The sequence below is a fragment of the Eleutherodactylus coqui genome, chromosome 6 (genome assembly GCF_035609145.1).
Source record: "Eleutherodactylus coqui strain aEleCoq1 chromosome 6, aEleCoq1.hap1, whole genome shotgun sequence".
Taxonomy (NCBI): Eukaryota; Metazoa; Chordata; class Amphibia; order Anura; family Eleutherodactylidae; genus Eleutherodactylus; species Eleutherodactylus coqui.
Genome location: NC_089842.1, coordinates 195,442,080 through 195,469,262, shown reverse-complemented (window position 1 = coordinate 195,469,262; position 27,183 = coordinate 195,442,080). Strand labels below are relative to the sequence as shown.

General features: G+C 42.3%; 1 protein-coding gene across 2 annotated transcripts in view; it reads right to left on the bottom strand.

The window, feature by feature from the left end:
• Positions 1-7,686: 7,686 nt before the first annotated feature.
• HEATR5A (HEAT repeat containing 5A) overlaps positions 7,687-27,183 on the bottom strand; it is a 69,368-nt gene continuing 49,871 nt past the window's right edge. For both annotated transcript variants that reach the window (XM_066608562.1, XM_066608563.1), the window contains 14 exons: positions 26,667-26,846; positions 25,993-26,232; positions 23,983-24,164; positions 23,794-23,862; positions 23,081-23,257; positions 22,038-22,221; positions 20,889-21,137; positions 19,186-19,313; positions 17,447-17,594; positions 16,531-16,803; positions 14,980-15,204; positions 14,753-14,895; positions 14,099-14,312; positions 7,687-12,057 (listed from right to left, as the gene is read on the bottom strand). In XM_066608562.1, coding sequence (XP_066464659.1) covers positions 11,756-12,057; positions 14,099-14,312; positions 14,753-14,895; positions 14,980-15,204; positions 16,531-16,803; positions 17,447-17,594; positions 19,186-19,313; positions 20,889-21,137; positions 22,038-22,221; positions 23,081-23,257; positions 23,794-23,862; positions 23,983-24,164; positions 25,993-26,232; positions 26,667-26,846 — 2,714 coding nt within the window. In that variant the 3' untranslated portion in view covers positions 7,687-11,755. The remainder of the gene's footprint in view (positions 12,058-14,098; positions 14,313-14,752; positions 14,896-14,979; positions 15,205-16,530; positions 16,804-17,446; positions 17,595-19,185; positions 19,314-20,888; positions 21,138-22,037; positions 22,222-23,080; positions 23,258-23,793; positions 23,863-23,982; positions 24,165-25,992; positions 26,233-26,666; positions 26,847-27,183) is intronic.

Here is a 27,183-nt window from a genome sequence, read left to right as displayed (position 1 = left end):
TAAAGAATTAGAGGATAGACATTTTAAGGGGGGATTGTGATAGACATGATAATTATTTAGTATAAAATGTCTATCGCTATTTGTATATAACCCAAATGTATTTTGCTATTGTAATGACTTTCAGCTCTGAGGAGTTCAAAGGACACACACAATCTAATCATGGTATTTGCTAGCCAATGGATGGGTGATGTATTTGCTCTAAATACATCGAAGTTGCTCAACCAGTTTCTAAGAAGTTAAAGGGCCATAGTGTCGTGTATATCCTGTGTGTTTACCTAGGCCCCCTTCCACTCTTCAAACACAAGCTAGTTAAACACATCTTGTCAACTACACAGAATTCCTTAAGGTTGTCTGCATGCTAAAGAATACAAAGTCCATACTATAGCGGACGTGAGAGAGGGTGGGCAGAGAGGTGGGCAGAGAGGTGGGGGATTCTGTATGATCCGACAAATGAGAATCCTATATGTTACTGATGTAACCTGTTGCACGCCCATTGTGTGTCTGTACAATAAAAGGCCCTGTCTGGCTGTTTCTGGACGGAGAGCCATTTTTAACATGAGATTCATACCTTGTGTTTGACTTGGTCAGTGTGCGCATACTGCTTCCACACAATTAGGAAAGCGACAAAATACCCCAAAGCCTGCTGGAGAAATCATAGTCCAGATCAGCAGGATGGGGAGAGTGTGCAGAAACAAGTCGTGGCTGGAAGACGTCTTGATGATAGTCTGTGCCCAGATAAGAAAAATGGAAACAGAGGATTTCAATCCTAGATTATGTCACCTGTGATCAGTGGAGGTAACTGCACTGCAATCACTATCGCTGTGTAGAATTGATATCTATTATTTGTGACCATGCTGATTAGAGGTATGTTAGAGCTGAGCTGCTGTATCTAAGCCAAGCATGTTATAAAAGTACAGTGATCCCTTAAGTTACAATATTTTCGACTTTGTAAATTGAAACACGATTTCACATTCAGTGTCACAGACAATCCAGATTTGCGGCATGTGAACTTTGTTGTAAACCGCAGCCAATCCAGATTGTCATTTCAGTAGTAAAATGCAAGTATTACTGAAGTGTATGCACCCATTGGCAGTGTAGTAGTGCCCCTCTCTAGTATTACATGCTCTGTACTGCTGTTTACCTATACTAGGATGAGCGGCTCCTTTGGACACCAGGTGAGGGCGCTCCATGTACTATTTCTGGTATATCGTGTACTATATAGGACCCTGAATAAGCTCCTGTCCGAACATAGAAAGTAATCAACACCTTCCAGTTTTCTGTCTCTTATGTTTAAGGAGTTGCCTTATATGTATTAATAAGGCTGGTTTCACATCTGCATTGGATTCTCTGGTTGGAGGTTCTGCCGCAGATCTGGCTCAAAATATCGGCAAAAAAAAGCATTGCATGCAGCACTTTTTCTTTCGTCTAAAAGCCGTGCGGAAAGCAAACAGACGCTATAATAGTCAATGGCGTTTATTCAACGCTGTTCAGTTTGGTCCTGAGATGAAGTCGTTGGTCCACTAGGTTTCCCCTTTCCTGCTCTCCGAATGGAGCAGAAAAGTGGAACCCCGGCGCGAGTGTCAAACCAGCCTTATCTGCTTTATTTTCATTTTCTATTACTTTTGGTTGATATTATGAGTTCTCCAAAGAGTTATGGTCTCCACAAACAATATTTTAAACATACGGTGGTTATCCCAGGAACCAATTACTATTGTATGTTTGGAGTCCACTGTACAGGGGTTTTACTAGTGAAATGCCCATGCTTATTATCTGGATTTCCCCGTAAAGTGACGCTCCGCAGATCCAGACTGTTTGTATGTCAGTCGGTATTCATTTACTTTTCACTTTACATGGCCAAGAATTGCTCATGGGGACAAACGATCGTAACTATGATCTTTCGTCCTCATAGGCCAGCTGTACCGTACATCTTCTGATTCACATAGCCGATCAGCAAGCATTTTTTGGACGAACTTCATGCCTGATTATCGGTCTGCGTAAAAAGAACTTCAGATCCCCTTTCCTCCCCACGGAATTAATTTCCTATGTACAGATGGTAGAAAGAATAAATCCTGTGCCAGTTATTTGTATTGATTGACACCTTCCCCACAATAGACAGTGCCTTCACACTTGCGATCGCCATATCGCTTTTTTAACGCGAATGTCAATAGGACTTTTTAATGTTAAAAACGCAGAGGGAGGTGGACCATGCATGTGCAGAATTTGACTGGCTGATGGCCCAAACCAAAGCAGATGTCAGTCATCCTGGACTGGGCGCGGATACAATGGTGACGTGTTTATACGAGTCTATTAATACTTGTTTATACAAGTCTATTAATACTCGTATCTATTAATACTTTCGTAGAACCAGCCTTTCACAGAACTATTTGTTCAGCTGAACAAACAATTTAATTTCTGAATTATTTCAAATCACTTTAAATTAATTAATGTAATTTCTATCCAATAGCAGATTTCTCCCCCAATTCATGAACGGAATCATATTCAGGTGTATTTGGTCATACTTGATACCCCTGAAATGGTTCAACTTCTCAGTATACAGTTGGTCAATATTTTTTGTCAAAAACTACAAAGAAAGCCTTCCTGAAATGTTGTGGTAAGAAACTTGTATGTATGAGGCATATATAATTTTTTTCAGATCTCTCTCTCGCGTGGCTCAGTTCCAAAAAAAAAAATTGTTCCAGTGTTAGCTTAACTTGTAATCTAATTACAGTGTGAGGAAAACTGTTATAAATCTACACATTATTACGAAGAGAATGACACCTTGTACATCTTCCTATGCACAATAGTTTCCAAGATATGAATGATCAAAAATGACGATTCTCTGCGAACTTTGGAAAATTGACCCTCCCTGTACTTCTTGACCCGATGGGTCTGAAAATTGAGATTTTTATATATACTCTAGTAAAAACAAATAAGTAAAGTTTTGTTCAAAACAGAGTTAGTCAGGTGTTACTCTTTGGGCGATTTGTCCTGGAATGATCCAAATGAGCCAGAGGACGGATCTCCGCTGTGAGCCTATCCCACGAGCGGAGAATCGCTATGATTCTCCGCTCGGGGGGGGGGGGGGGGGGGGTTTCATAACAAGCTATGGAAGCTTTCACTGCATTCCCCGCGGCCTGATTATCGCTGCGAGGAACGCAATGAAAATACGCCCGTGCACAGGCAGCCTAAGGGCTCAGTCGCACGGGCGTTTATACGCGTGTAAAAACGTTCGTACTGTGTTCGTCAAAAAAACCAAAAAAAACGCACCTACAGAAGATATAACATATGGGTGGCAATGGACATGACACGTTTTTTTTACGCACCTAAAAACGCCCGTGTGACTGAGCCCTAAGGCTCCAGAACTAACCTTAATAGATAAATACACCAGAAATAAGCACATAACATGAATACAAAATCAGATAGAAATTTGTTACATGAATACAGTAGCAGAACTAAGCTAATTACATAAATACAGCACCAGAAATGAAACAAACTCATAACATATATACAGCACCAGAAGCAAGCTCATAACATGAATAGAGCAGCAGAACCTCTGAAATACATATGTATTCAATAAGACAACCATTATAATGCAACAGGCTTAGATGCATCGTCTCAGTTCTAGTATACTTCTAAATAATACAGTTACCATAAAATGTTCTCAAATACGAGCTCTACGCAATGATAGTGATTACAGAGGTTACTTCCAGTGATCACAATTGATGTCTCTTTTTGGTGTAGTCCGTATTTAGCGTTCTTCTCCCTTTGCCGAGACAGCCATTGAGACTTCTAAAAAAAATTACTAGCCTCTGCACACTGTCCCCATCCTTCTGCTGCAACTCCTAATTAAAGTTGCAGTGCCCCCTCATAGTAATAAAAGTCCCTGCTGTGGTCTTATTTAGTAATAGTCACCTCCTCTGTGGCGCCATTTAATAATAGTACCCCATATGTGGCTCCAGTTAGTAAAAAGACCCCATATGTAGCCCCAGTTAATAAGACCCGACTAAGTAATAGAACCTCCTCTGTTGCCTCACTTAATAATAAGATCCCCCCAGATGCACCCACTTAGTAATAGGACCGCCTCTGTGGCCCTAAATAGTACTAGTGACCCCCCACTGTAGCCCCAAACAGTAATAATGCCCCCTCTGGGTCCTAAGTAGTACAGAGCCTTCTTAGAGCTGCACTCCTAATATGCCACTGAAAGGGGTTCAGTTCATCAATGCACACTGGCTGCGGTCTGATGCTCTCAGTCTCTGTGCAATCTTGCATAGTAGATAGAGATGAGCGAGTGTACTCATTAAGGAAAATTACTCGAGCGAATATGGACATTTTCGAGTACATGCCTGCTTGTCTGAAAAGATTTGGGGGCTGGTGGGGTAGAGCAGGGGGAACGGGGGGGAATCTTTCTCTCTCTCCACCCCCCCCCCCCTGCTCACCCCCGCCAGCCCCCAAATTTTTCGGACGAGCAGGCATGTACTCAAAAATGGCGATACTCGCTTGAGTAATTTGCCTTAGCAAGTACACTCGCTCATCTCTATTAGTAGAGCTTCTTTACTCCTTCCCCTGCCCAGCTGTAGTGCATGGTGTACAGCAAATGCCAGAGCCAGGCAGGGGTTGGAGTGAAGAAGCTCTGCTATGAAAGATCGCCAGAGACACAGATGGCAGCCATCGTGCAAGTTCATTCATAAAGGTAACCCCTTTCAGCAGCTAGAGTATTAGGGCGCCCACCCACTGGCGTTTGCGATTTTCGTGCGTGAAAAACGCAGCGTTTTCCGCGCGTTTTTTGCGGCTTTTTCGCGCCTTTTCCGTTAATTTCCATTGACATTCATGGGTGCATTAAGAGAAAAATAAGGACACATATGCAACTGACAGTTCCTATGTTAAAAATTGCAACGGACTGAAAAAAAAAACGCAAGTGGACAGGAACACATTCAATTCTAATTGCTCTTGAGAAAAAACGCAAAACGCAAAGGAAAAAAAATCGCCAGTGGGTGGGCGCCCTTAGGAGCGGGCCAGGTGGCTTAAACATGCACTGGAGGCCTGCCTCCCTGTCCCCCAACCCAGCTTGCCCCTGTCTAACAGTAGGAATATCACTATTAGGCTCTTAGCCTTGATTGCACTACATATTATTTGTGTGACTGGCAACCTATACAAGATTTATATATGTGCAAGTATAAAATGCAGCAATGCAATTACTGTGGCTCAGGTGCATCACTTTACATTTGTCAACATTAATAAGGAATGTATGTTCAAATACCCTTCATTGCATGCAATGGAAAAGTGATTCTTCCTGCACACGAACAGAAAGCAATTGCGGTTTCCGCTCGCGGAGGAAAAATCGCAGCATGCTCCATTTTTCTGCAGTATCCGCATGAACGGCTTCTATTGAAGTCAATGGAAGCAGTCTGACACGGAGCCCATCTGGAATTGACATTGCGGACGAAGCACGAATTCTGCGGGAATAGCAGAAGTTCAAAAAAAAATCTGTACTGCACATGTCCGACGGTGAGCCTTGGGGACCATCCACAGTACAGAGAAGCAGGAGAATGACAAGTAGGCAGAGTTGCCGGCCGCGGTCAGGACTGGATTCCGTGCAGGATTCCACAGCCGGAATCCAGACTTGCCGTGTGCATGAGGCCTTAAAAAGTAATTGGATGTAATGCAGATCCCTATAGAACCCCACTGCTAACTTTAGCTCATTTGAAGTAAGTACCATTGACAACGACTTTTGTCTTCTGATCCTCAACCAATTCCTTACCAATGTGCATACATTTCCTCTTACTCCTTACATTTGAAGCTTCCGTACAAAGCTGTTGTGCAATAGTCAGCAGCTACCACTAGGGAGAGCTCAATGCATACAAATATCTAAAGCTCCCAGTGATATAAATTCATATGCTGCTGCCCTCACCCCAGTGGTACCTGTATGTAGCTACAGTTAGAAGAACAGAGCTACCCCAAACAGGTGAAAAAAACTTTAACCCCTTCTAATCCAATTTCTCTGCCACTCTCACACTTCCCAGCTCTTATTTAAAGGAGATGTCCCGCGCCGAAACGGGTTTTTTTTTTTTAAACCCCCCCCCCCGTTCGGCGCAAGACAACCCCGATGCAGGGGTTAAAAAAACCACCCGCACAGCGCTTACCTGAATCCCGGCGGTCCGGCGTCTTCATACTCACCTGCTGAAGATGGCCGCCGGGATCCTCTGTCTTCATGGACCGCAGGGCTTCTGTGCGGTCCATTGCCGATTCCAGCCTCCTGATTGGCTGGAATCGGCACGTGACGGGGCGGAGCTACACGGAGCTACACGGAGCCCCATAGAGAAGAGGAGAAGACCCGGACTGCGCAAGCGCGGCTAATTTGGCCATCGGAGGGCGAAAATTAGTCGGCACCATGGAGACGAGGACGCCAGCAACGGAGCAGGTAAGTATAAAACTTTTTATAACTTCTGTATGGCTCATAATTAATGCACAATGTACATTACAAAGTGCATTATTATGGCCATACAGAAGTGTATAGACCCACTTGCTGCCTCGGGACATCTCCTTTAATTTGGGTGGGAAAGCGCATTGTGGATTCCTTGGAATTCCTTGTGAAACACACAAAAATGACCGTCATGATGATTTTATTAGCAATTTTTGGAAATTTAAATGTGAGGTGTGAGTATTTCACATGGGGAAGATTATTTGTAATAATCTTTTAAATATATATGTATATTGATATTACATATACTTATATAATAAAACTTTATTTCTAATTTCTCTAATGATAAATATCTATCCATCTCTGAAGTACAGTGCCATACAGAGGCATCCTATAACTGCATACACTGTGTATAGCACGTTTCTAGCACTATGCAGAAGAGAGCTCTGACATCGGAGCTCTCTCTGCACATGCATATTACACAATTTGGAAGAGAGATCTGACGTCGGAGCTCTCTTCTGCATAGTGCTAGAAACAGGTGTGGGACCTCGCTAAACATGGAAGCTATGCAGGGAAATCTCAATGTCGAATGAGGTCCGACATTGGATTGGAAAGTGTTAATAAAGGGGTAGATGTGTCGTAGTTCTTAGTTGGGCCCATTCTGAGGCTTCCTATTGGCCTATGGATCTAGTGTACACCTTTAAGCATAGTACCACCATCTATCTACTGTGTTTCCCTGAAAATAAGACACTGTCTTATATTAAATTTTGTTCCAAAAGAGGCACAGTGTCTTATTTTCGGAGGGTGGAGGGGGTGGGGCACATACTCACCTTGCAGCCGGCATCTGCCTCCCCAGTGATGATCTCTGCCGCGGTGCGGCAGGCTGCTCTGTAATCCTTCTTGCTGTCATCTCTTGCTGGTAAATGAGGCTTTGAATTCCCCCGCCTCCAGTAAGTAAGCACTGTGATTGCATTGAGCGCCGGCTGTGATTGAACCAATCACAGCCATTCAGATGTTGGCTGCGAGGAGAGTATTGCCCTGTAGCTAGGGCTTATTTTCAGGGGAGGACTTATATTTCAAGCCCCCACATGAAAACGAATGTAGGGCTTATTATCGGGGTAGGTCTTATTTTTGGGGAAACACGTTATGTACTGAAGAATAAAGCCCCTAAAGAAAACCAGCAATATTTTGACCTTGCATTATAGGCACAGTGATGTCTTCTGAATTCACAAGAAGGTTGACCCCACAGAAAGAAACCAAAAACTGTATATGTTAATGCCACTTTATTTGAAAGTGAAATCTTCTTATAACTGCATCAGGAGTCCGTTTAGCAATTATTCAGGCAGTGTTAGAGTCATAAAGGATTAAAAATACAGACTTAAATCAATACGAAAAATACAATACACAAATTCATAGCAGAGCTGGCAGAGTAATCCCATCCGTTTCTGTCAGCGCTCAGACAGCACATTGTTCACAGTTAATAATACTGTATTATATTCACGCCACATGAAATATGATGAACTTCAGTACAGGTACACAGAAACACACAAAGACACACATTACATCTAGATTGTTGCTAATTGCGAACATGAAAAAAAAATATTTGTAAAAATGTGCAATTAAAGCATAGGATTAAAATTCCAAGAAAATAAACGCAGATCACACAATTATTCTGACGTGAATTCACAGTAGAATTAGATACATTGTTCTGTGTGTTACAATCTTATGCTTTGCATGTTTAACAGTTATCTTCATTTTAAGAAAAAAAGGTGAAGCTCCGCCATAGATTAGCACTGTCTATAGAGTCAGCAAATGCTAAATCCTTGTAAAATATCTTCATTACCTTTCTTTGTTTTTACTTTTATTCTGTTAATTTTTACCATGTGCAATATAAAATATACGCTACTACTTTGAAACAGTCAAGAAAAAAAAGGTTAGTTACAGCTCTTTCCAGATTATTATTGATACTGAGGCAGGTTGTCCAGTTGGAAACTATGAACGGCTTATTCCCAGGATAGGCGATCACTAGAAGATTAGCTCTAGTCTATCACCAAGGACCTCTGCCGATCAGCTGTATGCTAGGCCAATGCACTAAGCTGATTTCTACATAAAGCAGTTCTGTTCCCACTGTAGTGGCCAGGTTTGGTATTGCAGGCCAGGTTCGTATTCACGTCAATGGGAGTTATGCCTGTAATACCAAACCTGGCCACTACAGTGGGAACAAAGCCATTTGCTTTCTGCAGAAATCAGCTCAGTGCATGAGTACCCTGGCCCAGCAAATAGTTGATTGGCAGGTGTGTCTGGCTAAAACAACCCACCAATGTGCTACTGATAGCCTATCTAGAGAATTGGCCATTAATAGTTTACAACTGGACAACCCCTCTAAGGAGTTTGACTTTGGAATTCATTTGGGTTCACACAACGCGGTTTTAGTACAGTTTCTACATGTCAAATTAGGTACAGGATCAAGAGTGTAGTTTATAACTTTCCTCTAGATATTTCACTTTATACTTTTTAGTCCATTCCTGCTTTTAGCTAATAAAAAAAAGTGCTTGCAACAATTGGACCAGAAGCACTGCCCATACCCTGTACGTGCAGGACCGCAAGATTATGTCATGAGGTTCATGCTGCCAAAATTACAGACAGCATGAACCTTGGGACGGGGATGCCTCTTGCCCCCGTGGGCGTTTTATTCGGAAATGCTATGAAGTTTCTGAATAAATACACTTTTAAAGTTGGACTCCGAGCTGCGCTTCTGGTCACGTGGGTGGGCCATGCCAGCCTCTCCCTGCCTGCTGCATCTTGACGGACAGCCCTCCACCCATACACAAAAGGGGAGAGAGTTGTCAGTCTTCATGCAACAGACAGGAAGAGACTGGAATGGCACGCCCTGTGACTCAGAGCTCAGCTTAGAGTTACATTACTTAAAGGGTTTATTCGGGATATAAATGTTGATGACGTATCCCTAAGTAATCAATATTAGATTGGTGATACTTGGCACCCCCGTCGATTAGCTGTGTGAAGAGGCCATGCTGCTTGGGCGAGACTACAATCTTCTATTTTTGGGATGTGACGTTCCATTTATCGGTCACATGTCATCTCTGCGGTTCAGTCTCATTCAGGTGAGTTGTAATACCAGGCACAGCTACTACATAATCTACAGCACTCTACCTGATATACAATGAAGATGCCGCAGCACTCAACCGAGAGGTGTGGCCCCAACAAAATGCCAAGAGTCAAAGCCCCATCGATCAGATATTGATATCAATCTAAAATTCCTGAAAACCCCTTTAACAGAAAAGGAAAATAACTTCATCAGTAAACAAGTAACAGAACTAAGTAAAAGTGCTAGCATAAAAAGTAATGAAGATATACCATACAGTAATAGATATTATACTTACTGACATGTCAGTAGGCAACACCAGTAGAGGTTCATGAGTTTACACACTACAGCTCTTGGTACAGAACCACAAAGCTCCAAGTTAAAGCTGCAAATGCTTTTAGCCGTAGTCTGAATGTATCGCTAAAGGTGGTGACACTTGACATGTATTCCACAAGCTGCAATGTGGCAAAGTGTGACATTGCAGTAACCACTACAACAAAAGCCCATAAGGCAGCCTGATGTTACCCCATTAAAACTTAGCCTTTATTCTCAAACCTAAAACTATCTCATTTTATGTATTTACCACTTACAAGACTGCGCCTGCACTAAACTCCAAACCCCTAGGAGCTCCTATATAAATTCTGCATCTATCTGTATCAATAATGGTAAACCATATATGATGGTGTGCAAGCTTATTTCATTATAGCCCTTTCCTCTGAGGATGCTGCAGCGACACAGCCAGGGGGCTATAGTAGTTCAGCATTTTTGCAATACAGATAGATGCAGTATCTATATAGGAGCCCCTAGGGGTTTGGAATGTAGTGCAGGCGCAGTCTTGCAAGTTTTAGGTTTGAAAATAAAGGCTAAGTTTTAATAGAGTAACATCAGGCTAGTGTACCAAATGGTCTTTTGTTGTAATGGGTATGATGACTCTCATTGGGAGCAGTACTAATATTTCTTTTGATCTGGCATTGCAGTAAAAGACAACAATCACTGAGCTGGAAATTAAATTGCAAGAGTAGGTCAGTGGGACTATTACTGTTCACAATCACAAACGTCATAATATTGCTAAGACGTTTTTCACACTGGGTCTGCAGCGCATGTTTACCGTATGCACCAGGAAAGCTCACAAGGTATACGGTAAATGGATCTATAGACCCCCTCATTCACCCAACGGTGGCCAATTCGGCCTCCGTCAGTATGGTAACCATTAGTGTTGCCATTTCTCTATTTCATAGAATAGTGTAGCAGATGTGAAGGCACCCAGTAAAAAAATTATAGTTTGTTATGGTTTCTTTAACAGTGGTAGCCTATCAATGACGAATGCCATTAAAGGGGTTTTATAACTATTATAAAATAATAAAATAAACCATAGTTGCCTGTATTCTCCCCCCTGGAAACGCTGCAGCAGGTCCTACGACGCTACTGGTCTCTGTTGACAGAGTGATGTGGCTGCTGCAGCCAATCAGCATCACCGCTCATTCTCCCGTCATCAGTGCTCACATCGTAGGTGCCATGATGCTAGGAGATGAAGGGAGCTTGATGCAACAGCATATCTATAATGTTGGTTGTTTCAGGTATTGGACTGAAGGCTTTTTGGTTCTAGTTAATTTAGTGATAAAATGAAGAATTTTAAACTTCGGATATTGATATAAGAAATTAGTGCATTAAACAAAAAAACGTAGAAGTAATAGTTAAGTAACTAAAACCAAAACACAGTATTCGGTAAGGCAGTGCAAAACAGAAATGATGTATTCTTCAACACGTCATTGCTTAGGCTGCGAATATTTTCTGTTGCAGTGCATGAGACGGAATTTCAAACTGCAGGGAGAATAACTCCGAAACAGCATTTTAGCCTATTCCTTTTTTTCCACCGCTTTATACAAATTTGTGACAATTGTCCTCTATTTTTTTTACACTTCTTCTACATTCACTGTAAGATAGAATTGAAAAAGTTTTTTGATTTTTAGGTAAAGCTTCTATTTAATGCATCAAGGTGAAACCAGTGGGTCAGTGGACGTGTTCTGTTAACATAACGAAGAACCAGTTTATTAAGGCATCAGATCATTAGGATGTATCAGCATGTCATGTACAGGAAAACTTTCATTCCTTTCAATTAACTGAAAGGTCTGCGCTTCTTCTGTATATCACAGGCACTTCTGATATTAATTGTAAAAGCTGTGAGCAAGCATTAAGGCTGCACGGAATGGAGTAGTGTAGCTTTAAGTAAGATTTCATAGAAAGTTTGTCTTTAGCTGGATGCTTGGAGAACCTTGCCCCCCTCCTCTGACAATACGAGGTTTAGGTTTGAGGCTTTCTTGATTACCTCGAAGAGCAGCTTCAAGGCGAGAACGTAGTGCAGTGGAAGAACCCATTAGATGACGAAACTGATCAGGGTGGCTGGCGCCAAACTGCGTAAGGCTTTGAAGGCCGAAGTCATGAAGAGCTCTGGAGCATGACGATGCAGAGCAGAGTGTATTTTCATCCAACAGAAAGGAAATGAGTAGATGGAATACCATAGACACAACAGGAGGTCCTGCAGAACACAGTGAAAACATGACTTCCCTGAACTCGCAGAGGGCGATGCAAATATATAAACAGCAGGAACTAAATATACCACGATAAAAATGTAATAATACCTGTAATAAATATATTTGAAATAATTATTTCTGTAACAATTATTAGTCATTTCAATCATTATCCACGAAATAATGCATGCTCATAAAATAAAATAAATTATAAGCACAACTTACTTTGTAAATATACTGCTTTATTTATGGTGTACAAATCTTGTACTGGTTTGGATGAAAACTGTCAGCTTGGAGTCAGACACTTTTGTAGCAAGTGTAGCAAGTGCTTTGACATCTGGATTGGGAATTCTGCTTTCCTGCTCCGTTCATCCCCGCGGTCGAAAGGCTCCGTCTCTGGACGGAACCCAACAAAGCTGGGAAGACCCCATTGACTATAATGCGATCTGTTCAGTTTACGCAAAGCTACTCGGCTTAAGGACAGAATAAAAAAGCGCTACATGCAGCGCTTTTTCTTCCAGTATTTTCAGCTGCATCTGTGGCGGAACCTCCGACCGGAGGTTCCGATGTAGATATGAAACTGGCCTTCTAAAGTATTTCAACTATCAATTTTTTCTACATCACATTACTGGGCAGTCTCTGATGTAAAGTCAACACTGAATACAAACTACCAGAAGAAGAGCTGTGCAGACATTGAAACAGCAAGGAGTACTGTGTAATTTAAGCTCGGAAGCCTGCAGGGGCTTGTACTGACAAAGCAAGTTTAACACAGACATGTTGAAATCCGACATTTTCAATAATTCTCAAAATAGTCAGCTGGTCCAATCAAAATTGAGCTGAGATGCTCACGGAGGATCTTGAGAGGCGAGTATGGGGTTTCTGTGGGGCGCCGGGTCTGATTCCGCTGCGCAATTTCGCAGTCGGAATCAGACCCGGCCATGGGCATGAGCCCTAAGTCTGGCGTTACACAGTGACCAAAGTTGAGCATCCAAAAACATTTATCAGACTATTTTAGAGTTGGCTGTAAGAATAAAACCAAATAAAAAAACAAACAAATAGCAAAAAAGGTCCCAAGCAAGACACAGTCTTGATCTTTTTACAGCTGTTGAGTCAGTCAGGTATGCTCATAGTTCGCAACGCGACCCCACTGATAATCATTAAATGCAATGTTACAATGCAACTCTCTGCAATTTTAATGTCATTCAACCCGAGTCACCGTGTAGCCTTAGGGCGCCTGCAAACGAGCGGAAATTCCGTGTCGGGATTTCCCACTGAATTTCCGTCCCTGGAAGCTGCCTTAGGATTGCGTTAACAAATGCAATCCTATGCAGAATGCCACGATTTGGCCGCGCGAAATCTCATGCGGCAAACCAAGCGTGGCATGCTCTATTTCTGTGCGGGGCTCGCAGAGCCCGCACAGAAACGTCACTCACCGACCCCGCTCTGCACATGTGCCGGCTGCCCAGCAGCCGGCACATGAAAGAGCCGGGGCCGCAGGAAAGGTGAGTGCCCGCGCTGCTCTCTGCAGACGCTCGGGTCGGGTCCCGCTGAAAGAATTCTCGCAGCCAGATCTGACTCGGCCGTCTGCAGGCGGCCTTAGGTTACAAAGAGAAGTCTATCTGGATCAAAGTAGTGTTCCATTAGATATAGATTAATAGATCTCTGAGCTGTTGAATGATATGTATTTAAATAGTTGTAACTCCATAAGCCCAATTTTCATAATCAACTATCCATTCTACGTACAACTTTGGTTACATCATCTTGTGGACCCAGAATACATGATCAAAGGTGCAATATACAACTGGATGTAGTTGTATCTTTACTGTAAGCAGTTCTTAAAAGGATCATTTTATACTTTTTCTACAGCATATGCTACGGGAGAACAGAAATTCTAATTATAGTGAATATCAATGATTATATATATATATATATATATATATATATATATATATATATATATATATATACACACACACACACACACACACACACACACACACACATACACACACACAGTATATATATATATATAACAAATCTGACACTTACGGTTCTGTTCCTCACTGGCAATGATAAGAGCCTGTAGCAGCCGCACACCTTCCTGCAGGACTAACAGCTCAGCCTGACTTTGAGGTTTTTTGCTATCAGCATGACTTAGATGACGGACGACACGAGGAGCTAATTCACAGATATATGGGGCAACAACATCATGAGCAGGGTGCTGGAAGATGGACAAGATCAGTCGGTAGCATTTTAACTGTTCCTAAAGAAAAAAAAAATAATGAAACATTAGCCACATTATAAATTGTACTTGACATCAAATTGTTACTTCCCGTTTAAGGAACTATTAAAACAAATCTTCTACTGTTATATTAGTCTGTTTTATTAGACTTTAAGCTGGAGTTGACCATATTTCTCCCCAGCACTGTGTGGGTGACATGACAGCTATCCCAGTTTTTCCATATGCTAAACCATTTCTTCACAAGTTTAAAGATTTCTAAATTCTATTAGACAACATATTTTTGGTTTGCTTTTCCCCGAGATGGATTTTTCTTTTTTTTACTACTTTGGTAGTAACTTGCAGTTCTGACATCCATACCATTGCAAAACAGGTTTTTGCACATTTTTATGAAAGTGTTGTAAGGTAAAAAACCTGCCTACAGATCCTCTAGGAATTTCCCACATATCCCTACTATAGCTTACATCCGGATCCTTGCTGTCAGTGCTAGAATAAAATCGCTGTAGACTAGCATTCTGCAATCCAGGCTCAGACATCACCTCTGGATTAGCAGACAGAAGAAATATTGTTAAAGCAGTCAGCATGGCTATTCTGTCCTTCTCTTCATCTGGAAAGAATGATATACAAAAAGGTCAATATTAGGAAAAGTCTTGGAAATGAGAATTTTGTTTGTCACTGTTAAAAAACATACCTGAATCCCAGGACTGAAGCATGGAAGACGTGGAACTGCGTAAAAGACTGGTCCATGAGGCTCTGCTCTTCTCTACTCGTGACATTGGAGACGACACTATAGCTTTAAGGGCTTGCAAAGCAGAGGTTACTGCTAGGGACAGTCGCCCACCAGGATTTCTTCCAGCTGTGTGCTGTAAAACACCCAGCACTAGGTAGAGCAGAGTGGGCAGGATTGACACACTGCCTGTAGAAGAAGGGGTTTAGGATATATAACTATTAGAAAGGAGACTGGCAGAAAGATTGGAAGGTATATAGTTATATAGAATTTATTTGTGTTAAGGATTCGCAGCAAAGTCTGAATACTGTCTTAAATTGAACATACACATAGGATTATCATAGGCCAGAATGTGGCCAGTCAATCGTCCACTGGACAGTCTGTACGAACAATCTGGTCACTAACATGCCAGACTAAACTAGCAGATGAGGGAGCAATTTAAAAAAAAAAGAGTGGACTTGTGAAAGAGGCAAATTGATTGGCCAATTTATGCTATGTATCCGTATTTGCCGGTCAACAACAGGCGAAAAAAAAATCCAGCCTGGCAGATGATATTTTTGAGTGCAGTCAGACATAGCAAATGATCATTCATGAATAATTTTTAAAGGATGATTGGCTGAAATTATCAAAATTGGCTATTCTGCTAACTTTTACCTTATGTGCAAAGGCAGGTTTACAAGTATTATAATCAACAGGAGAAAGAAATCTGCAAGTAAGGGTCCGTTTAGACGAGCCGATATCTCGCTTTAAGGAGGCAATAGTGTCAAGAGTTTGCTCGTGCAGCCTGCTTATACAGACAGACGCATCGTTGGCTCGGTCAAACGAGAAATCACTGTATAAGTGAATGAGAATGTTGAAACAATCGGTATTTAAACAGAACAATAAGTGAATGAGCCAACAATGATTTTTAGTCCTGCATAAAATGACCGACGACTGAAAAGTGAACGATTTATTGTTCGGTCTTTGGCTGTGTTTAGACTGAATGATTATTGTTCACTTTCGCTCGTTTGAACGATTTTTTGAGCAATAATGATTCTGTGTATAAGGGCCTTAAATCAAATCCTGAATCCAAAGTTAGGTTCAAAAGGGCTATATATGCAAAATAAATTATACATTTTGTGTATATCTACTCACTAGAGTTCAGGACACTCATACATCATTAAAATAAGAGGCCAGTCTATCTCTACATTGTAAAGGTAGGGTAAAGTCACCCTAGGAGTCGTGACCAACTCCTAGGGTGATGTCACAATGTGACGTTTTCTTGTCAGACTGTTTTTGTGGGGTGGTTTGCCAATGCCTTACCCAGCCATATATACCCCCCCAGTAAGCTGGGTACTCATTTTACCGACCTCAGAAGGATGGAAGGCTGAGTCAACCTTGAGCCGGCTACCTGAACCAAGCGGGGATTGGACTTGCAACCCTCAGGTCATAAGCGAGAGCTTAGGACTGCATTTCTGCTGCATTAGCACTCTGCACAAACAAGTACATTAAAGTTAATCAACTTTTCTCACTCACCTTCTGGAGAGCAGAGGGATGGCAGCTCAGCTAGGATGCTCAGAGAGGCAGAAATGAGCAAGTTTGAATCATGTGACAGAGGTTGTTTTGTTGCATGTCTTCCAATAATACTTCCTGAGAGGCGAGGACTGAGTTGAGGTAATTGTCTAATGAGGATACAAAGGCACATCTCCAGTGCAGCAAGTACTAGCGAATGTCCAGCCACCAAGCCACCAGTATCATGTCCTTCACCAAACTCTGGCAATTTTTCCTTTTCCTCAGCTCCATCATCGACTAAAAATAAAGGGAAATAAAGCAAATACACTGAAATAAAGAATGCCAATATTCTATTTTGCTTATCCTTCTTCTGACATTTATACTCCCAACTTATACCATAGTAGTGTTCTTACAACACTCAGCATCCATAAGGCATATGGGATATTGTCAATCGAAAAAAAAATCCTCAACTTCCTTTTGAGTTCTATGTTTTCACTAGACACGTTTAGTTAGAAGGGTATTCTGATGATGGGACTTTTTTTCAATGTGCTGCTCCATTCATTTCAATGGGGCAGACAGATAGCCGAGTACAGCGCTCCGTTATCTGCTTGCACCATTGAGAGGAATAGAGTCACTACTGTGACACTTGGTTCCATTCCCCACTACACTACAGAAATGGGACAATGTATCGTGAACTGTGAAATAGGTGGCGGGAGGCATGGAACCCCCATTCTCGGGATTGGAGGGGGGGGGGCTCAGTGATTGGATCCTCATCGATATGGATGAGTGAAAAGCTGAAGAAACATCCCATCGCCGAAATACACCTTTAATGATCAATCTCTTACATAGCCCTACCCTGACTTTTCTATATTGCATATAAGTATTGAAAACATACCCTGCTCTCCTGTTTAGCTCACACCCCAGAGCTTCAAAGACCTACCTTCTGCACTCCTCCTCCTCTCCTGCACATGTTCTTGAACTGCATCCAAGATCTGTTTCCCAACTTCTAAGGCCAGCAACTGTATTTCCGAAGACTCTCGCATTAACAGCAATCGGTGTAATACAGAAATCAACTCAATAGCAAGTTCCTACGAAACACAATGACAGACTTATTGAACCCTAAGTGCAGAACAGAGCGCTTGCTTTTCAGGTACATAAAAATCCATATCTCATTTGCATTAAAGAGAATGTGTCATCAGAAAAGGACAGTGTTTAAATCAAGTTTTTATGCTAAACATATTTTTTGAGAATATTTGGTGATTTTTATCTATCACGTAATGTTTTCTCCACGCGGATGCACTGCGGATCATTAACACGAAAAAAATTCCACAACCCCACCTCCCAGCCTTTTTCCCACCTCCCTAATTGATTTTAACCTTCAAATCTGCAGTGCATCAGCAATTCTATTTGCAGGTGCACTGCGAATCGTCCGCACCCATTGACTTCTATTGAGCCCGTCCGCACGGAATCCGCACTGAAATGGAGCATGCTACGATTTGTTTTTTGCACCAAATGGTCCGCAAATCAAATCCGCGGGCTTGAATTCAGTTGTGCAGTTAAATTCAATTCTGCGCAGGTGACCCGGGCGGATTCCTCAAACCAAATTGGACATTGGGCCTACGGCTGTGTTCACAAGTGGCATTTTTTTGTTGCCGTTTTCAACCGCAATTCTAAAATGCATTCAAAAAATACATGCTACTCTTTTTTTAGAAAACGACATGCGTTGTTTTTTTTTAACTTACATTTACATTTAACTTACATTTTTTTCTTTAATGTGGCTTTCAATTGTGGTTGAAAAACAAAAAGCCATGTGTGAACACAGTCTGGTGTGGGTGGGGAATAGAAGGCGCTGCTGATATAAATTTCAACACTGGAGGATTTTTTTTATAACAACTACGGCCAATATTGGTTTAATTACTTGAAGGTTTGTGTAAAATATCCTTCATATATACTTGAGCAAGAGAAAAAAAGAAACATGTTTTAAAAGGGCTCCATAGAAAAGTAAAATCAAGTCAAAGTCTTCAAATATTGCAATATACTTTGTGTTTTGACTAGGTATGGAGCGCAGGTATGGTCTTGTCCGTGTTAGGGGCTGCAAGGACAAGACTTCTACTAGTCTGTATATAAGCGGGCTTATCCTTGCCGTATTAGGCCCAATGCCCACGGCCATATTTGCATTGCAGGATCCGGAGTGAGAGTTCGCCTCAGAATCCCACGCAAATACTGCCCATAGGAAATGCTATAGAAAACGCTTTTCCAAGCCCACGAGCAGAAATCAACTGCAATTTTACGCTCACGGAGCAAAATCGTAGCATGTCCTATTCTAGTGCGAGCCTCGCACGGATGGCTTCCATTGCAGTCAATGGAAGCCGTCCGTCCTGCGGCGAGTCACAGCGGATCCGCGTCATCGCCGTTGCGACTCTCTGCACTGCCCATGAGTGGCGGCACACCAGCCGACACATCCGCAGAGCAGAAAGAAGACTTTAAGACAGGTACGCGGGAGTCAATGCCAGGGAACAGGGTCTGAATCCACTGCGATATTTCGCAGTCGGTATCAGACCCGGCCGTGGGCATGAGGCCTTACTGCTCTATTTGCGTATTTGAAGAGAAAGATTATAGCACAACTATACAACGTGTGAGCACTTTATATATGTGCACCTTTAAAGGATTATCATTTACCTGATCAGCCCCTATATATGTCCTAGGCCAGACTCCTCCAAGCAATGCCTTCATAGCCTGCAGGCAAGCAGCGATTCTCTCCATAGGGGCATCCACAGGGAGACAACAGAGAAATTCTACACAAATTCCTGTCGAGAAAATCAGTGGCTATACAGTAAGCGTCAAACATCATCCAGATTGTCCCAGTTTCTAAGCCGCAAGAAAGATCAGTACAAAAGTATCTATTTCCGTTATGTATTAATTAGCAATCACCTAACTGGTCTTGGAGAGATTGAAATCTGTAACTGAATGCAGTAAGGACTCATTAAAGGGGTTGTCCCGCGAAAGCAAGTGGGGTTAAGTACTTCTGTATGGCCATATTAATGCACTTTGTAATATACATCGTGCATTAAATATGAGCCATACAGAAGTTATTCACTTACCCACTCCGTTGCTGGCGTCCCCGTCTCCATGGCTCTGTCTAATTTCAGCGTCTAATCGCCCGATTAGACGCGCTTGCGCAGAAGGGTCTTCTCCCTTCTGGTCGGTCCGGGCACGAGCGGCGTTCTGGCTCCGCCCCCTTCTACGCGTCATCGCGTAGCTCCATCCCGTCACGTGTGCTGATTGCAGCCAATCAAGAGGTTGGAATCGGCAATGGAACGCACAGAGCCCATGGTGCACCATGGGAGAAGACCCACGGTGCACCATGGGAGAAAACCGCGGTGCATCATTGGGAAAGGACCGGCGGCCATCTTTAAAAGAAGATGCTGCGCGAACTGGGAAGGAGGTAAGCCATTTTTTTTTTTAAATTACAAACGGTATTGATTTTAACGGGGCAGAATGCGCGGGTAGGTTGAAAAAAAAATTGGGCATTTCGCCGCAGGACAACCCCTTTAAGCTTAACAGCCACTAAAATTGGGAACATGAGGATGGTTTCACACCTGTGCTCAGGGTTCTGCTTTCCTACTCCATTCGAGGAAGCCCTGCGACCAAATGGCTCCGTCTCAGGGTGGAACCAAACAGCGCTGAATGGACTCCATTGACTATAATGAGGTCTGGTCAGTTTCCAGCCATGTGCCCGGCTTTTAGACAGAATAAAAAGTGTTGCATGCAACGCTTTTTCGTACGGTATTTTGAACCAGATCTGTGATGGAACCTCTGACCAGAAGTTCCAAATCAGATGTGAGAACGGCCTTAAGCAGATGCATTCAAACATTTAGCCCTGCATGACTTTTAATATCCTTATTGTCACATCATAGTCATTTCTTAAAATGGGGTATGGCTCAACGCCATAGTGTGTATAATAAAGGAAAATCATTATTTAAGTACTTTAGATTGTTAACAGACAGAATCTGCAAGATCTGGTTCTTCCCTTATCTTTAAGCAATCCAAAGAAGCAAAAGGGACATTGTAAAGTTTGGGGGATTTACAAAGTATATGTGGAGGTACATTTTAAAGTAACTCACTCTCCTAATAAAGGTCATTTACTTGAAGTTGTGTCCTGATTGAGCAAGGCTAAAAACTATAAAAATTATAAGCATGTAAGCATTATTTCAAGGTTGTGAAATCATTTTGAGCTCCAGAAATAAGAAAAGCTAACTTTTATATATATTCTAAAAATTGAGCATAACTTTAAGTAAGAGTAGTTTTACTACATAGTCCACCAAAATTAGACAGCAACAATGCGGTTCTTAATATCCATTTATCTTTTACTAATATATTACCAAGAATCAAGTGAAATCTCTCGGAGTTCACATCTTCGGGAGATTTGGCTGGTTCCCTGTTGTTGTGCTCTTGTCCCATAGTAGTTGGAGTGACAGGACGGGAAAGTCGGCTGCCAGCTTCATCCGGGTCTGCAAGTATGAAGCCAGTGCTGCTAAGCCACAGAGAGGTAGCATGAAGAATGGGAGCCCAAGAGGTAAGATAGTGTGGCCTGGCCGCATCACTGGTCTCTGAAGTGTAGAATGCACCACCTGAAACATCATTCGTAGAATAGTGATATAATAATGAAAGAAAAACATAAGAGATGGTATCGCTCTGGTGGAAACTACTCATTAACAGCTTTACAGGATATAATACAGATACTTCTAGAAAAAGAACAGTCATAATAAACCTAAAGTGGACTCCATTCAAAATCTGAAAACTGAGTTAACCACAGTATCCCAGTCCAACAAATTCTAGTCATTCAGGTTCAGAAGGCTGATTTATGGGGAACTATTTGATTCAAATTAAAGAACTGCTTTAGTTAAGCTTGTGTCTGTTGCAATATGGATATATCACTAATCAGTAGTAACTTTCTTTCCCTTACTAAGTTGGTATAGGGAGACTTATTTTCAGATGATACTCCATGGGTAAAAAGTAAGCCTAGTGGCCAGCACTTTAGAGGGATTTTTCAGCACAAATTCACTATTTTAGGTAAATGTAGTAAATTCCCCTTTTTTAAGAATAACATGTTGCTCAAATGTTAGTGACCCTTTTATATTATAAAGAGTAACTAAAGTTAGTTTGGTACAGGCTAACATGTAAATGCTATGATAGTATGATAGAAGGGGGAAAGGGATTTGTTATTTGTATAGCGCCAACTTATTCCGCAGCGCTTTCAGGTAATTTTTATTATTTTTTACCCTCCACCAAGCTGGGTACTCATTTTACCGACCTCGGAAGGATGGAGGGCTGAGTCAACCTTGAGGCGGCTACCTCAACCACACAGGGATTGAATTCACAAATTTCAGGTCATGAGTAAGAGCTCAGGACTGCATTCTGCTGCCTCAACACTTTGCGCCACACGAGGTCCCTTTGAAATAATAGGTCCAGCTTGGCATGAAAAATAAGAAGGAAAGAATATCAAGCAAAGGTTTAAAGGCGATACTTACCAGGTGAAGGAAGCTGATGGCTGCACTCTGGAGGAAGGGTAAGCAATGCATGATCTTGTAGGGCTGACAACCACAACTGGCTCAGAGTGGAAATATCTGCTTGTACCATGGAAAGGAGACCATCTCCCGGATTGCAACCAGACTCTCCTTCAGGTTCTCTTCTCTCCACTGCTGCAATATAGACCTATAAAAGACATTTAGAATTAAGCTTGAAATCATGAAAGATCATTGGTAAGAGTAGAGAAGATTCTCAGTCAAAAATACAAAACCTGCTTTCACATAGCATTTATGTCAGTTCATATCTCATATTGGTATGGTTGCTACTTTGAGCAGACATTGGCTGTACTTTCCCTAGTCAATATATATATCAGACTACGCGCCGGTAATATACTGCTTTGTGTGTTAGACTTCGTCCATAAGGTTTCTGTTGCTTTTTGACAGGCAAAATAGTGCAGTACTGCACTTTTCTACCCAAAAGAAAAAAAGAAGAAAAAGAACAAAAACACACAACCCGACATACCAACCCATTACAATTTAATGATATGTCACAACCTGATGCAAGCATATGTCATCTACATCTTGGATCCTGCAACAGCAGAACACATGGTGTTAATCATTACTTAACCTTTTTTTAAAAGGTGTGTGTCAACTGATTTTACCCTATATGGGAAATATTGAAAAAAACAGTAGTTGGGAACAATGCATCATCTGATAGAGCTTAAAAAAAGGAAGATCAATATAAGTATGATCATTGGTAGCCAACAGGGCAGCCAAAATTGTTACTCCATATTAAAGCCCCATTAGTGTGTGTACATACACACTGAATGTGGAGACAAGTCCTATGTATGGACCGAATGGTGGCTTCCTTGGCAGTAAAGGAACAGGGAGCTGAATAAGTATGAAACGCACACCTCTTGACTCCTTGACCTCTGTCCTATGAGTCCATAAACTTTATTTATGGTGCTAATTGGACAGGTTCCTTTTAAGGAAACAATTATCAACAGTAACACAGCCTAAGGTTAAATCCCATACATTTCACTTACTTCTGCCCAGGCCTTCAGTACAGCCAAAGTCTCCATGGTAGTGGTGCTTTCACTATATACACTTGAGGTTTCCTTCATCATCTGCACTTTGCTCAGAGAAGACAGGAGCAGTTGCTGAACTCTATACAAGTCTGATGGGTCCTTCAGAACTCCACTAGCCAACCATGCACTGCAAACCTGTATGAGGGATCAACACATGAGTATATTTTCTTTTAATCAAACAGTGGATGGCCAACAAGTTTTTTTTCACCAAAAACGGAGGTCCTATGATATGAAAAAACAGTACTTCCTGGTATTCAAGAGGATGCCGAAATTCCTAGGCATCAGTTATGTTGAATTTAGTCCATTTAGGAGAATCAATCTAAAGGTCCATTTACACGCAAAGACAATCTTTCAATTGAAAGATTAAAAGTTTTAGCGATCTTTATGCACAAAGGGTTACTGGCCATAGGGACTGCCAGCAGGTTACAATGTAATCTCCTGGCTCCTGTGGAGAACACAGCATGCTGTCTATTGAGAGATACTTTATCTCTCTGCGGCTGAAGAATGGATTTAAAGTTCACCTTAAAAATCATCGTTCAGACAAAAAGTGCACGATGCCCGCGTTTACATGTAACGATTATCGCTAGTTTTCAGGTCGTTTGAACGGATTTTGAGCAATAATCGTTACGTATAAATGGGCCTTAAGAACAACATACACCTAGATTACTTACCTGGCAGGCCGTAGCAGTCACATCAGGATGAGTATCCGAGTTAAAAGCTGGTCTTACTGCAGCCAATACCTGTGAGTAGAGAAATGCATAACACAAAGTTTACACTGAGACGGTTTTCTTATGCATGTAGACCGATATATCTATTAGTGACAATGAGCAATATATGTAAAAGCTCAAAGGGAAACTCACATTGGCTTGGTATTGCTCTAGTACAAGATGACCAGGAAATTCAGGTTCAGGCACAGAGGAAAACCGTTGTATAACCAGGAGCAGAGCCTGGAGCCCAACCAGACGCAGTTGCTCACTATGATCTGTGGCAGCCATAAAGGACATGCGAACCAGATCTTGAAGATGCAGAACCAGGAAGTCTCCTAAGAAACAACATGTTTAAGAATTAAGTGTTAATAATGTTCACTGACCGACACATATGGTCCAACTAACTGTATGCCTTAAGGCCTCATGTCCACAGGTACAGATCCGCAGCGGATCACCCGCACGCGTAATCCGCGTGCCATAGGGATGCATTGCATACCCGCAGGTAATTAAACACCTGCGGATGTCATTTTCCCCTGAGGTGCGGATTGTGTGTGTGGGAAAACACCCGCAGCATGCTCAATTTTAGTGCCGGTCTCCAGCGGGGACGGCTCCCACAGGCTTCTATTGAATCCTATGGAAGCTTCGGCCCGGCGTGCCGAGCACCTCCGCCGGGCCGAAGAAAGAAAATCCAGCCGCGACGGAGGGCAGATCCGCAGCGTCCAGACAGATAAGTAATTCTTCTTTTAGGCCTCATGTCCGCGGAAAAGGAGGGACCCGCTGCGGGATTCTGCATTAAGAATCCGCGGTGGGCCTGATTTTCCCCATGGACATGAGGCCTAAAGGGGTTTTCCAGGCAGCGCTGGCTGTCAGTGCCAGGTGCCACTGCGATCAGTCCAGAAGCAGCTGCTCTGAGCCCTGTGTATTGGTCGGTGTTTGTAATAGAGTTTCTATTGCGCTACACCTGGGGTTAGGAAGGAATTTTTCTAGATTTCTCTTGATGATGATAGCGATCACTACCACCCAATAATCCAAAAGCTGACTTATCCTGCACATAGTAAAGTGCATTATCTCCCAAAGACAGCTGCTGCAGCACAGGAACTGTAGTCGCCTCATTTCAGTGAGCTGAAACAAAACAACCAGCAACTAATGAGCGATTTCTTGCTCAGCACCACGTTGGGTCCCTTATTTAGAAGGGACAACTTATCCACTCAAAATTACTCGTGTGAGCAATTTTTCAGCCAATGTTAAAAGGAAAAAAAGTTCTAGGTCAAGGAGCTTAAAGGGGTTGTCCCGCGGCAGCAAGTGGGTCTATACACTTCTGTATGGCCATATTAATGCACTTTGTAATGTACATTGTGCATTAATTATGAGCCATACAGAAGTTATCAGAAGTTTTTCACTTACCTGCTCCGTTGCTAGCGTCCTCGTTTCCATGGAGCCGTCTAATTTTCAGCGTCTAATCGCCGGATTAGACGCGCTTGCGCAGTCCGGTCTTCTTCTTTTCTCAATGGGGCCGCTCGTGCCGGAGAGTGGCTCCTTGTAGCTCCGCCCCGTCACGTGCCGATTCCAGCCAATCAGGAGGCTGGAATCGGCAATGGACCGCACAGAAGCCCTGCGGTCCACCGAGGGAGAAGATCCCGGCGGCCATCTTCAGCAGGTAAGTAATAAGTCACCGGAGCGCGGGGATTTAGGTAAGCACTGTGCGGTTTTCTTTTTTAACCCCTGCATCGGGATTGTCTCGCGCCGAACGGGGGGAGTTGAAAAAAAAAAAAAAACGTTTTGGCGCGGGACAACCCCTTTAAGTCCCCAAATCTTTATTATAGCTGAATAAAGCATCCAAAATGGCAAGCAGACCGTGGATGACACATAAATAATGCCAATGTGTTTCAAACTTAGTTCTTATTCACCATGCGAGTCAACTGGAAAAAATGTCAACAATTTAAAAACAAAAAAAAAAAACAACAAGCAAACCAGCCTTGTAACTTAAAATCCACTGTTGAGCTATTTTACACATACTTTTTCATGTAGTATATAATAATACAAAAACACGATTCTCAAGGACTAAAGGGTGATGAGATAACTTCTGATGAAACGGCCCAAATAATTACAATTTTAATATGAATTTGTTAAAAACCCAAACACACACACATTAGTGTCACTTACTGTCTGGTTCTTTGTGCTTCATCTCCTGTGCCTCAACCACATTGAAGTGAGCACCTCCCTCCCTAACACACTGTGAAACTAGCATGCTAACACATTCCATTGAAAACACTCTTGTGTGCCAACGTGGACTAACGGACGGAGTAGAGGACTCCTCTTTCTTAGATGTTAGTACAGAGTCAGAGCAACATTGCTCCGAGTCTTCTTCTTGAGTAGTATCCACTGAGGCCACTGCTGCAAAATCTGTGGACAAAAAGCTTCATATTAAATGTCAGAATGGCAAATAACATACTTTATCTGCTAATCCTTAAAATGGGTTTGTGCCAACATGCGCAAACCTTCCCAGAATGCAGGGCCACGAGCGATCAGCCGACCACTCCTCTTCCGCTCTCGGCACCCCCAGCAATCATATGATTTTATTGAGGCAAGCAGTGGCCAGCCACACATTTCCTCTGCAGCGAAATGTAGTATTACAGAATGCCTATGTGCATGCACGTCCGTCCTGCAATACCAGGACAGCAGAAGGTCCACAAAAAAAAGAGCTGTCCTTACCGAGTGGCTGGAGTGGAGTCTTAGAGGAGGGTCCCAAGGGGGATAACACTCTCTATAACAGGGCATATGAACATGGGCTGTGCTCTTAACACGAAACCTTTAACTCTCACGCAACCAAATTTTACCTGCAGAAGCAGAAAGAATGTCTTTGTGAAGTCGCAGCCAGAAAGAAAGACGGCTGACTCCTGTACAGCTCTGCATGTGAAAGAGGGTTTCTTTCACATCTTGACGCAGTTGAGGGTCATTCTCTCTGTCCAAAAGGCTCAGCAACACTCCTTCCAAGCCGAGTTCTCGCATGTTCACATCTGCTTAGGAGAAAGAAAGAGTATAGTAGTTAGCTAAACATGCTCAGCTCTCTCTTTTAATTTGACCACATTTTAGCCATATTTAAGTTATAGTCATATTTAAGTCACTGCCTTTCCAATATGATATATTAAGGAGGTTCTCAAAGTATCTGACTGGAAAACAATGGCAAAAGCAGAAGTGAGAGACACTAATAACAGTGCAGTACTTGGTAACGCAGGGGCTACTGACCACCTTGCAATCTCTTAAAGGAGCACCAAAGAGATGCACAGCAGACTTCATGGACTACATGTGTTCACTTATTTTTCAATATGCTTTTACCCACGGCTGTCGGAGGAT